The sequence below is a fragment of the Protopterus annectens genome, chromosome 3.part0, assembly GCF_019279795.1.
Source record: "Protopterus annectens isolate FY-2018-M chromosome 3.part0, PAN1.0, whole genome shotgun sequence".
NCBI lineage: Eukaryota > Metazoa > Chordata > Ceratodontiformes > Protopteridae > Protopterus > Protopterus annectens.
In genome coordinates, this window is record NC_056731.1 from 735,320,040 (window position 1) to 735,334,247 (window position 14,208).

Here is a 14,208-nt window from a genome sequence, read left to right on the forward strand (position 1 = left end):
TGTATACTGTTTGTGAAAGTAAGATATTACCTTTTGTTATACCCACCATAACAAATCTATTTCAGGCAGGATTAAGGCCCTCTCTACCAGTACCTTGACTTCATCTATGGCTTTTTGGAAAGAGGTGGATTCTAAAAATATTCTAGAAGCTGCTACTCTCGACTCCTTCTCTAGGTCTAGATCAAGCTTTGTTAGGACCATTTTCCAGGGGTTCCTGGACATTCGACTTCCACCTCCCAAATGTATTTAGCTATGGTAATCTACCATATAGCAAAGGCTATTCCAACAGTGATCAATATGAAGAACGCAGTACAGTTGTGTTAAATTGAACTTACCATGATAGTACATGTTTGAATGATCACTGCTATAGTAGCCGAACCTTCCCTCCATACACTTGTTTTTTGCTGTGTTTTTATGCCAGGGTGTAGACGATTATGTTTTGTTGTTCCTAGCATAGTCCTTTCAGCTCGGCTTCTTTCTTTCTGCTGGCAAGAAAGCACTGAAGGCTTTGCACCCAAACTTGTCTTTTAGTCAGCTTAGCTCTAGCTGCCTGATAGTTTGGCCATGTGGAAGGTCCCCTGAAGCTTTGGAAGCTGGCAAGTCGTTATATCCTTGGCAGGAAATAACCCATATACCTAAGGTTACTGCAGCCGTGATCATTCGAACATCTACTGTTATGGTACATTTAAATTATACAACTGTACTTTACTCTTAAAAATAATTTAGTAGTGTAAGTGAACACAAAAAGTACAGACTTGATACCTTGCTGTTTTTTTTTTTCAGACAATTACATTTTGGCATGGGGTTTTAATTTCACTTTCATAATTCCTATAATGCACTGCACTTTTTAAAAAGTGCCTTTGCCTGAGAGGCACTATTTACACTCACTGTTTAGTTAGGGATTCCCATGGCTTGTCCAGGAAACTGTGTACCCCCAAGTTAAGTTAAATTCAGTGTTTTCAATTCTTTTTTTATGTATTTTATGCTACGATTTTCAATCTGGGAACATGAAGCCAGCTCACGGACTCTCAATAATGCTGATGGGTTTAAACTTATGTGTTCTGTGTGAGAGACACTAGCATTTGCTGAATGCCAAATGTATCTCCTCAATGGCATTTTAGTTCTAAGTTGCCTACTTCCTAGTGTGTTAATATTACACTGTTCTGCTGTAACTTGTGCTCTGCCATATCCCTATAAAAATAATAGTGTCTGCCAGCATGTACAAGATGAAGCAGTAGTACATTAATGTGCACATGATAACTGCTTGCATTAACTATTCTTAGTATGTTCCTTGTCTACATTTCTTCATCTAGAGTGAGAACTGTTCTTACCTGCTTATTACTACTTGGTGGTCAAGGCTTGGATAACTAATTTTTAATAACAGACATTTTAGGATTTGTTGCACTCTTGTTCTTGATGTCATATGTATCCCACTATTGGAGTTTCAGTTCTAAGCTGACCACCTACTAGTTATTTTATCATTATGTTATTTCTTGTTGTAATTCTATTTATCCTCCTATCCTCCTATTTACATGCTCCTTCCCTCTGAATTGTGCTATGAGTAGTCTATACTAGTAAAATGAGAGGGGAGGTGCTTAATTAAATGTGAAGATCATTAGAAATGATTATATGGATTTTCACTGTTATCTTAACTGTAAATGATTTATCTACTGCAAATTTATGAGTCAATTCTTTTCCACTGGAACGCAGTAATTTAGTATCTCTCCCACATAAATGTTAGTAATTTGCCTAGCCTGTAAGTTAAAAAAGCATACAGTTAATAACTATATAATTGTTCAAACTGATCTAGATTGAGATAAAATATAGCTGTTGGACATGCTCCCCTTAAAGAAATCCCAATCCCTCCGAGCTACACGCTCTAGGGACCTAAACCTTGTCACCACAATAAACAGAACATGCCGGAGGGATAGATTCCTGTCCCAGAGACTTCCCACACTCTGGAATAAACTACTTATCTATATCAAACAAAGCTCCTCATTAGCACTCTTCAAGAAAAATCTTGGATGGGAAATAGGAAATTCACCCTGGGGATCACCTCTGTGGCTCTGCTCGACACTGGCACAGGAAAATAATTTTCTTGGGTGGCAAAAGCCAGGGTACCTTTTTGGCTGGGCTTGTATAGGCCCCAGGGCCGATAGCCTAGTACCTACCTATGAACCTATGTCTGTATTCAAGCTATGACAGCATACTCGTTGCCTTCTAGCATCTGATTTACATAGTTTATAACATTGTTAATGCTGGCACCTAGCAAATGTTTAAATAGTTTTCTATTGATTTTAAAGTATGACGAGGAGTTTCATTTTACTCAGTAAGATACAGACAGTAACATACCAATCTCTACAAAAGTTAGCCAGTAAGATACACAGCAGCATTCCAATATGCAAAAAAAAAAAATATTTAACTGCATACAGAAGCCCTATTCCCTATGTCTACCAGAGGTCTTTAGTGTACTGGCATTTATCTTGAGCTGAAGCTACTTCTGTGGTCATGGGGGTAGGCTGGGAATATTTTAGCTTGTTTTCCCCTTTCTAAATTCTTTTTCATTTCAATGCTGTTTCTTCTGAAAACCTTTCCAAGCATTAAGTTAATCTGCCTAATTCTTCCACTGGTATAGTCATAGTTACTAATAGCAGTCTTCCCTGACCAACTGCCACTCTCTTGCCCTGCATATAACAAAAAACAAGCCGAAAGTTTAATTACTCATAACTACAAGGCCCCTTCACTTAAGGACAGACAAGGCAGTATAGTCTGATTGATGTGTATGTTTCTATGAAATAATTTAAAAATTAATACATGCTGCTTAATGTTTACCTAAAATTTTTGCAGTAACACCTTATATACCTACCCTTTGCTTTTCAACTGGTATGCACAAATTGATGGGACATAGCCAGTAAAAATGAACCTACTTAGAAATTATTTTAAAAATGCACATAACTAATTAGTAACCCAATCCCTCTCAGACATCTACCCTTCACCCCAGCATTATTAATTCAGTAAGTATTTTAATCAAATATTAACTTTCAATGCAATAGTATGAAAGTAAAATAAATCTTTTTTCTTTTATTTTTGTCTGAGAAAAGATGCTATTTTGATCACTATCTAGTGTCTGGTGCTCTCTAAAAATGTATATAGCAAATGCAACTGTTTGGCTTACTATACTAAGTATTCCTCTATACAGCCTTCTGTCCAAGATTGATGCGATAAAACAAGTTACTCTTAAAAATAATTTAGTAGTGTAAGTGAAGAGAAACAGTACAAGCCTGGTACCTTACTGATAGTTTTTTGTACAATCACATTTTGGCCTGGTGCATCCCGCTCCACTCAAGCTCACTCCACTCCCCTAGCCTACCAACACTTCCCATCCACCCCCACATCCTCTTCATTTATACCTCTCATAATCCCACACATTATTGCATTCCCTACAATCTCCACACATACTCCATTAACACAGTACACTAACACACCCTCCTTTCATTTTCTTTTCTCCACCTTCAGCATATCCTTACTTCTTATCAGTCCCCTTCCAGCCTCACTCTTTTTCAAAACTACCTACTCAAGTATCTGGGGAGGGACAACCCAAGAGGTGGATGGGCACACATCTCAAGGAAGGAGGACTCCTCCAGAGAGGGGGCATCACAGGTCTCAACTTCCCTGTTGTCTCAAACACTCCAAAAGATCACAAAAAACATGGCATCCTCACAGGGAGATTTGGGGGATCCCTCTCCTACATTAACATCAGAGTCCTCACTGAGATACTCCAGTAGGGAATCTAAGAGCTTCCTCTTGCAATGACTCTTCTTAGAAGTTTCATGGGGGGACAGTCCAGGTGGGGGACAAAGCAGCAGCAGGGGAGCCTCCTCAAATAAGGCTGTTCAAGAATCAATTGGGGGATTGTCACAAGACTGACTCGTTTGAAACTTGGGCTGGTACTGAGGAAGAAGGATCTTACAAGGGGGCTGAGGAACCTTTCTCAGAATGAGATAAAATCCTTTCTACAATGTCGAAAGCTGAAGCCTACGCCAGGCAGCTGTCCAAGAATGCCCTCAGATCAGAAACTCTGAAGGGAGCTCCTGTGAGAGCTGCCAACCTGGTTGAATCTGATGTTGAGACCAAAGCCTAGCTTTCTAAGGCAGAAGCGTCGACTGACAGAGACAGATCCAAAAATCTCTGGGTTGAATCTGAACTTTGGTCCCTGGCCTGGATAGCATCACTGCAGGAAAAACTCTGATCTGAAGAAGCTAGAGTTAAATGTATCAAGGAATGAGTCACAGCAGACAGTTGCCAAATTTTTGTTAATGACTCGTAGATAAAGTGAGTACATGTCAGAGTCAAGGACACTGGCAGCAATCCTTGAAGAGGAAAGGAAGCAGTCAAAGCCATATGGATGGGCCACTCTATCCTATTAGAAGAGGAAGAAGGAATAATTCCTTACTCCATTTGAACCTTCAAGAAGGCTTGCATGAGTTGATCAATGTCTATGCCCCCAACATTCTTAGCAGATCTAGCACATCATGAAGAAACTGCCATGTAATCTTACTGGGTCTGGTGCTTGAAATAGGAGACTCCTGGATCCAAAACTGTGAAGACTGAGTTCAAAATGGTGAAGCCTCCAGAGAAAATTCCAGCTCATTTGTAATAACAGTAAATGGAGAATGCACACATCCTGAGGCTGGAGCCACAGAGGGGAAGGGGCACAGAAATTCAGATTCAGTTACTTGGATCGTATTCATGTTTGATGACAACAGTGTGAGAGACCGGAGCTGAAGCAGTGCCAGTTCCAAAGTCTTTAATTCAGCAGCAGTCATCAAAGGCCTTGGGATCTTTGGGTCTGGCTGGCCTTGAATAGGTGAAGTTGAATGCCTTTTTTTATCTTTAAGTTTTTCTTTTTCCTTTTCTCTCTCTTTCTCATTCGTATGATCCTTCTCCTTTTTCCTATCAGGAGAAGATGAGGAAGTACTGGGAGCACAGGCTCACAAAACAGCCAGCAGTAAATTTTTTAAAACTAGTTTTGCCCGGCGGTCTGCCAATGCCTGAGACCCAAAAGCCAAAACTGCCTGGCAATCTATGGAGACAGAGATGTTCAGTACCAGGACAATAGCATTTCGCATGTGTGTCTTGGGGCAATTTATGTCCACACCCTACATACTTTACAAAATTTCAAGGCCTTGGGATCCATATTAACAACAACAATATAATCAAAGTTCAACAAAAGCAACAACAGCAAAACACTTGAGCAATAATATTAAAACAGAAACTCTCTCTCTCATTTTTTTCCCCTAAGAGGATGGAAGGAGGTTGAAAAAGAAAAAAAAAAACTAAAAATAATAGAATAACAATAACTGCTACGTGTGCTAATACAAAACACTCAGTGGAGGAGAAGTTATAAATTCTCACAAAAAAGGGTTGTCACTTACCTGGGATAAGTAGTGGAGCCTTGTAAGATGTTAACATTTTTAAGAATCAGCACACAAGACCTTAGGAGCTTTAGGGAAGGAGGGAATTATAGGCGAGGAGGTAGGGTGTTACAGCTTGAAGATTTGAAAGTTGCCAGCTGCTGTAGCCCATCAAATCCAAAGACCCAAACATTGAGATGGATGGAAAAGACGATATCGGATCGCAATGTTAAGGACTCTTGACATCTGGAAGACTCAGCAAATATAAGTAATTTGTCTAAATAAGGAATAATCTAAGCGCTATTCGGTCTGCAATGAGCTATGACTGGAGCTAGACTCTTTGGAAACACCCTTGGAACAGTAGATAAATCGCAGGGTAATGCAGACAACTGAAAAATTAATCCAGACACAGAAAATCTGAGAAACCTGCGCCTTTGGCTATGAGAATATAATGGTATACCTCTTTTAGGTTCTATGCTACCATACAGCTTTCCTGGGGAATGAGAAGTAACAGACTCTGAAGTGTCAAGATCTTGAATTTTGGAACTTCCATGAACAGATTTAGGAAGAAAAGATCTAGAACTGGACTTCCAAGAAGACTCTTTCTTTGGTACAAGAAACATTCTGTACTAGATGCCTTCACCACTTTGAATTATTGGCATTGATTCGATGACTCCTAGGGTGAGCAAGTGCTGAAGAACCTGAGGAAAAAATTCTGCTTGCTTTGCTGGGGGGGGGGGGGGGGTGCACTCCTGAAATGAGGTTTTTGTATCTAGTGCCAACTGTAACCTCCTGAACTACCTTTAACACCCAAGACCCTGTCACAATCCGTTACTAAAGGAGAATGCACAGAACCAGCCACTGGGACAGCTTTAAACAGATTGGGGTGAGAGGGGTTTAATACTGGCAAACTCATTCTAAAGTTGTAGACTGCCTCTTTTTTGGAAAGATCCTTGTTCCTTATTATTCCCTAATTATGGCAGCCAACATCTCTCAGACATTTTTGTGCTTCTATCTGTCCACTGGGTCTCACACAGCTTGCACTTTTACCCCTTTTGAAATAATTTCCCATGCCAGGTCTGAAATGTCTGCAATGACTGACTGGATGGGGTATCATAGGGGAAAATGGAAGATCTAGATTGTAAGCTATCTGGTCTACCTACCATCCAATCTCATGCTTTACAAATGCCAGAAGTAAAATCTGAAAAGTCAATGGATGCATATGCTTAGTGCAGACTGATCTAAGACACCAGTGTATTTTCAATGCCTTGGAAGGTTACACCAAGAGGACCAGGGGAAAAGGTGGGTGGTCTGAGGAATAACAACTGGCTGCAGAAGAGTTGCCCACCTGCATCTGAGGCAAACTAGGAGTGAGACTAACCCTTGAAGACTCCTTAAGTTTTTTTTTTTCTTTTTGTGAGCTGGGGGAAAGAAGAGCCAGAGAGACCAACTGCTGCTCCATCAGCAAACCAGGAAAGAGGACTGAAGAGTGTGTAGTGAAGCCATAAGGAGTCACCACAGAGAGAGGTTCTAAGGTAAGTAAACAACTTAAAATCCCTCGCAATCACAAAATTCTGTCCCAGCACACACAACTTCAGTAATTAATATAGCTTATTGTCAAAAAGTAAAACTTTCCAAACAAAACGTTTACACAACCACCAATGTAACAACACTGCCCAAGTGCAACCACAACTTCATTCATTTTGTTTCTCAGCAAAAGTATGGAAACTGACAGACAAGTACAATTTTTAGTCAGAAAAGTAAGAAAATAAGAAGGCTTTTGCAATGAGGATTTACCTGCCCAGTGTTGATGGATTGTTAGCTGAATGACAGAATCATGGGACCCACCAAAGAAGCACTCGCTTCTGCAGCAAAAAAGCTTTGAACTATTTTGGCAGTCCAACTGCCTTTTATAAAGGGTGCCTTGTACACTCATGGCAGTTGGAACACAGGGAAGGTTCCCAAAGCTTTGGGAAGCTGGCCAGCACAAGGGGTAATAACTAAATAAATTAGATTACTGCAACAGCGATCCATGTATGAAGATACTGTCTGTTGCACAAACAGGAATCAGACTGCAAACCTTAAATTCTCTGTATTCTATAATGACAAAGTGTTTGAACCTACTCTCTTCTCCACCTGTTTAAGAAGACTTGTAGCTATTATTAAGCACATGGAATATCAGTGTACTTATATTACTCTCATCTAAAAGTCATAGTACAGGAGTTTCCATATTCTAATCCTGTACAGCAGAAACATTTCACCATTACCGTCTATAACTTACGCCCTTGTATTTTTCAGAAACACTGCTTACCCATAGGATAACATGTGAAGAAGCATAATTCTTACCCAAATGACGACCAGTGAAGAAGCATAATAAGAAGTTAGTAACATGGCATTTCCAAACATCAATACAAAGCATATCAGAAGGGATACCTGTGGAAAGATCAAAAGACTTATTAAAAAAGAAATCGTGACAGAATTGGCTCCAAACATCATTAAGCATTATAACACTTAACTTTTGTTGTTTTTTGAGAGGTACTTTTCTGTTTGATACTGGGGTTAACCAAGAAACTTACTAACATTTCTGTTCCTTATGCCAGTGGCCGGCATTCTGCCTGCAAGTCACGCTGCCAGGGATGATCTCCCCGACTCCCCAAAAGAGGCATATTTTCAGGTCTATAAAATAAGTTACTGCAAAGGATGGCTGAAAGAAGGCCATCATAGTAAAGGAAAAGAAGTATTCAAAATGTGTCCCACCTTCCTTATGGCATTCATATGCTGTGCTTTCATCTGACTCAATGTACACATCCCCAATGCGTGACAGGGAGCTTGCAGTATGTTTTCCTGTCCTGCAGAAATATGACACACACACACACACACACACACACACACACACACACACACACACACACAGACACAAACAAACACAAACAGACACACACACACACACACACACACACACACACACACACACACACACACACACACACACACACACACTCACCTCTGGCCACTATATGTGTTAATGTGTTCTACTTACCCCCTCTCCATTAACTCTAAAACAACCAGGGTACTATTCAAATCCATTCACCAGTGCTAAGGGGCCACAGTAAGTTCTCTCATCAGCAGACCATCTTTGCAACAGTACAGTTTAGATATCAATGACTTAATTTGCAGGCAGCCTCAGGACATATCTGGCCTGCTCTGTATGCAAATTTATATCTACAGTTCTTGCCACATATAAGGAAAATTTTAAGAGAGTAAAAATGGGACATAAAACAACTAGGAACTTTTCAGTAACATCATCAACTGGAATTGTATATTGTTCACCAGTTTCAGAGTCCTTCTAATTAAAGCCTATTTACTGTTTTATATTTTTACTGTACACCATTTAGTTGTCTGTTTAGTTTTAAAAAAGTTTTGATTTAATCATATTTAAACAAACTTATGAAGAAAACTAAAAGGAGAAGGACAAAAACAAATAACTTGCCAGAAACTCTTTGCAGTACATGTTGCATTGTGATTACATTTTGAAATCGGAAAGAAGGCAACTTTGTTAAGCATTTTTCAGCACCATTACATTCCGGTCTCAAGCTATTGCATTAAAAGCAGAAACTAGAAAACAGCATTGGAAGTATTTTCACAGATTTAAAAGCTGTGACACACCATGTGCTGATATGTGAAAAAAGGAAAAACACATATGTATGCATATATACATATACACCCATATATAAATATCTATCTATAGTTATATATATAGATACAGATAAATACAAACACACACACACACACACACACACACATATATATTTGTATGGCAGTGAAGCCTTTAGCAGCTTTTAAAGCTGTTTGTTCCTCAGTGGGGCACTGGTTCTGCCCACTGACTGTGTGGCAGCGAGAAGTGCAGTTTATTTCAATTTTCAGACCTGTTAAACACTTTTTTTTCTATACTAGGGAAAGTTATAGCTCCATTTATTGCAAATAATTATGATCAAGTCCTCTGATCTTAATGGTTCATCAAAGCGTTCTTGAAATGGAATCAAGAAAATCTCCTGGAGTTTTTGCTTTGGAGCTTAACTTCTTGAACAGTGGATTCAAGAAAATAATCTCTCAAGCTTTTATTCTACAGATGAATTTCCTAAAGCCATTTCTTGAACACATTAACAAATATGTCATGATTGATGGTCCAGGCATAATTCTCTACATCACCTGCAATTTCATCTCCACAGAAAAATCAATGACAGAACATTGAGCAAACTTGCAGTATGTGAGAAACACCCATTTATGGTAGCACTCCACCAGCAAAAACTATGGTCAGAAACATTAGCAAAACCAAAGTTAGGCATTTCTACTCCACACTAGTAAGCAATGCTGCTAAGGTCATCAGCATAAATTACGTACCCAGAAATTAGGCAAGTTCAGTTAGGTAAGAAAAGCAGTTTAACATAAAGGACTAAGGATAAGCACTGCTGATGAGCTTCATCCTACAATCCCTCATACTACATTTGCTTACTGTAGCTCCCAGGAACATTAGCCTTCTTGTGGGCAGGAGTTGGGACATCTCCTGATTGATAGTGAAGCACAGGGAGGATAGGAGGGTTTGGACAAAGGTGAGGTCCTGCAGGAACCCCTCCTTGGTGTCCACCTGAATGAGGCAGTTGTCTAGGTAGGGGTAAATCTGAATGCCCCTCTGTCTGCAAAAAGCAATGACAGGAGCCAAGCATTTGGTAAAGACTCTGGGAGCAGTGGATAAGCCAAAGGGCAGAGCAGAGAACTGAAAGTGTTGTGAGCCTGCCCTGAAGCACAGGAAACTCCTGCAGGACTTTCTTATGGGAATATGGAGGTAGGCATCCTTCAGATCTAAGGTCACTAGCCAAGCTTGTGGCATCAGCATGGGTAAGAGTTTGTGTACCATCAGCATTATGAATTTAGGTATCAGAAGGGATAGATTCAAAGTGGATATGTCTAAAATAGAGTGCCAGGTGCCTTATTTTCTGGGAACCAGGAACAGTCTTGAATAAAATCCTTTTCCAGTCTGTTCCTTTGGTACAGGTTCCACAGCGCCTTGGGCATAAAGCTTTTATATTTGACAGATGGCTTCTGCCCTCTGGTTTGCTGGTATGTCTGGGAAGCCTGAATGTCTGGGGCTTTCTTTGAAAGAGAATCTGTACCCGCTGGTAATAATTTTTAGGACCCATAGATCTGAGGAGACAGCCTGCCAATTTCCGAGGAAGAGGGAAAGTCTTCCTCCTAGCCTCTCTAGGGGTAGGTGGGGCAGAGGGGGAGCAGAGTCACTGAGAGTCTTTGGAGAAGAGAGGGGGCTTAGAACTCTCCTGCCTAGGGATTGCAGTGGTCCATTGTCTGGATCTCTGTTGGGCTTGGGACTGGTGTCTGGTAGGTCTGTCCCTGCACAGTTTTCTCTGGATGGTCTTTGTTTTAGTAGGAAAGGACCAATGCTTTGTGGGGAAATTCCTGCTAAAACTGAGAGGTTGAACCTGCAAGAAATCCTTCACAGTCTGCACTGACTTGGCCTTGTCATCCATTTTCTTGATAACCTCCTCAGCTTTGGGGCCTAAAAGCTAGTCCTTATCCAGGGGGGTGTCTAACAATTTGGACTTAACCTGGTCAGGCAAAGGCTGTTCCCTTAACCAGGCATACCTTCTGATCACTGAGCCAGTAACAGCAACACTGCTAGAAGCATCCAGGGCATCAAAACCACAATGCAGGAAATGTTTGGCTACTTGGGAGCTGGACATTATAAGATCCATTAGTTCCCTGGTAGTGCTGCTGTCTGGTAGGGTAGAAATTTTCTGTTTAAGTAATTCCAGAACATTTTACTGGTATTTCAGCTTACAAAATTGGCAATTTAGGGCCCTAATGGCTAGGGTAGCCAAGGTATAGACTTTTTTGCCTAATCTATCCAAGGCCCTGCTCTCTTTGTCCACTGGGATGGGATTTTTAGAGGAACTGGCCCTAGCCCTCTTAGAACACTGAGTAATGACCTCTAGGTCAGCTGTTGGAGTTTTGAAAAGGTAACTTTTGGGTGTCTTGCACCCTGTAGTATCTGGCTTCCTGGAGGCAGATGGTAGAGAGTCAGAGGTGAGAGAAGACTCCATAAAGACATCTTCCACCACATCCAGGATAGGGGGAATGGCCAGGGCTTTATGGTGAGGCATTTCGAGGAACTCTATCAGTCTTTTCTTTGATTGAGGGTAATCCTGAGCCTCCCAGTGGAAATATTCTGAGAAAATTTAAAGTTTTCCCAAAAGAGAGGTCCTCAGGAGGGGTGGCAGCAGGAACAGGATCTTCAGCATCAGAGTCCTCAAAAGCTGCAAATGTCTGTTCTTCATTGTCAAGAGTCTTCTAGTCCTGATTCTTCTGATTTCTGGTCAGAAAGAACCTCAGGGGAAGTGTCCCTCTTCCTTTTAGCTGAAGTGGCTTGGGTAGGTTGGCTTCCTCTAATTAAGGATATTAAATCCTCTGCCATTCTAAGCAGCTGCTATGACTTCATGGCAGGCTGGGAGGAAGGTCATTTTATACTGGGTCCCTGAGATGGTGTCTTTTTTGGGGTAGTTTTGGACTTGGCCCTAGGTTATTCAGAGGCCTTGTACAAGGTTAGCTTTACTGGCAACATGGTCGTGGGTCACTGCCTGGAGTCGGTCATCGGATCTGTCTCTGTGGAAGCTGGTGCCTGCAAAGTGACTCCAGACCCAACCACATGACTGAAGGCCAATGCTCTGGCAGGAGAAGATGGACCCAGTGGCATACCGGACTCAAAATAGGTCTCGGTAGAGGCCTGTAACGGTTCCTCAGCTGACGTCAAGGGCTGCGAAGGCACCACACTGAGTTCAGCAAAAGAAGAAGGGCTAGGTGGTTTCAGACCGGAGTTGTCTGCGGGCTTAGATTTTTGAGGCCTATCCTTTTCTTTATCCATCTTTTTTCTAGGCAATTCCACAACCTGACCAACTGATGCCATACCACGGTGATATAAAGAATAAGTGTCTAGCTAAAATTTCAGCTCTACGTCTAATAGTTCTAGCATTAAATAGGGCACAGAACCGACATCCAGGGACGTCATGATCTGGGGCTAGGCAGGTGATGCAGTGGGAGTGAAAGTCTCGATGTGGGATCTGTTTTCCACAATTGAGACACTTACTGACTTTCTCTGATGTCAGATACAAGCAAGAAAAGTTTCACCAACAGGTTACTTAGATTTAGATTATTTTTCCCCTCACTCTGGCAATGGCCGACTGACATACTCGCGGGACTGCTTCTGCTTTGGGCTCCACGGCAAGAAAGACTGATGTAATGACATCGTCTGTCTCCCTTTATAGCCCTGTCATCAGTCCCTGCACTAAGACAGCCAACACAGGTGGGAAATTCTTTACTCTGGTATTCAGGCTGGCCAAGGGCTACCCAGCAGAGATAACTCACAAGTGATGACTGCAACAGTGAAACACAAAAAACATCTGCTCATAAAAAGTGCAACTAGCAAGCCATCAGGACAGGGAGACTGGCAGTTGCACCTGAAGCAAAAAAGGGGAAAAAGTAACTGTCCTATCTTCCTAAGCTGATAAACCCAACTGGTGGAGAAATGGTAACAGACAGTGAATATTCATGGCACCCCCTGGTGGTGAATTGGTAACTGACAATGAATATTCATGGTATGGATGAGATATACCTCTAGGTACTCTATTCCTGGGAAGAAAACCGATGCAAGGTCGACTAGCAGCTCAGACATTAGTTTTGAAAGACAACCCTTTTGGAACACTGATTGAGTTCCTAAGAAAATCAAGGACTGAAGCTTAGAAATCCTCAGAGAGAGACACTGTATCAATAAAGTACAGCTGTGTGATGTATCCATCATAGAAATGAGTGACAATTTCTTTTCTTCAGAAGTTGTAACATAGCAGTAATATCAGTTTTGTTGTCATTCGCAAAAGTCATAATCTCTCCTTCTTACATCCTATCAGCCATGACCAGGGCCAAAGAGTAAAGGTGCGTACAATACATATATGGGAAATTTAGAGCACCAGATCAACCGGTATGATTTTGAAGGTGGAAGAAAATAAAAGTACTCAATGAAAATCCCAAGCAGACATGGGCAGAACATGCAAACATCCAGTTAGGCATTGAATGGATATCAGGCATGAACACAGGACCCTGAAGTTATGAGGCAGAGATCTTACCACTAAACCACCATGTTACCTACACAAGAAGAAAGTGTTTACATTACTTTTTTTCGACATCTCAACTCTAAAACTATCCAAAATAATTAAACTTATTTCATCCATCATAACAGTAAACACATACTTTGAACTCTTCCCTAAATGACACTTGTGCAACAGTGCAAACAAAGTAACCACCATGTCCCACATACAACACCTGGCAGGACACAGAGAAATTGTGCCCTTCAGGACATTGTAATGAAAGCAAATTAATAATAGGTAAAACTGCAGTTCCCTGTGTTTCTGAATAATGATAACAATATAAATGCCACAATCCTTCATGCATGATAGCTACCTCCAACTCCATGCTTAAACTTTTCCAGATGATGTACACTAAATTGTAGTGTAAATATACTATTATCATGCAGATCACTGCACAATACTTGATCCACTTTGGAGTAACTTTTTTCTTCCATATTATTAATGTGTTATTAGGAAACCAGCTTTAGAAAAGAATGCTCAACTTTTGAGTGTTGTTCCTTTGTTTTGTAAACTTTACAAAGTCTCATTCTCACACAGCTTTTTTTTCAGTTTCAAGTTTATAATTTGGAAGACTGCTTTAGTAT

General features: G+C 40.9%; 1 protein-coding gene across 1 annotated transcript in view; it reads right to left on the minus strand.

Annotated features, from left to right (window-relative positions):
* Positions 1–14,208, minus strand: part of DPY19L1 (dpy-19 like C-mannosyltransferase 1) — a 2,139,210-nt gene that overhangs the window by 1,110,643 nt on the left and 1,014,359 nt on the right. The window contains exon 11 of the mRNA XM_044065091.1: positions 7,761–7,847. Within this exon, the coding sequence (XP_043921026.1) occupies positions 7,761–7,847 (87 nt within the window). The remainder of the gene's footprint in view (positions 1–7,760; positions 7,848–14,208) is intronic.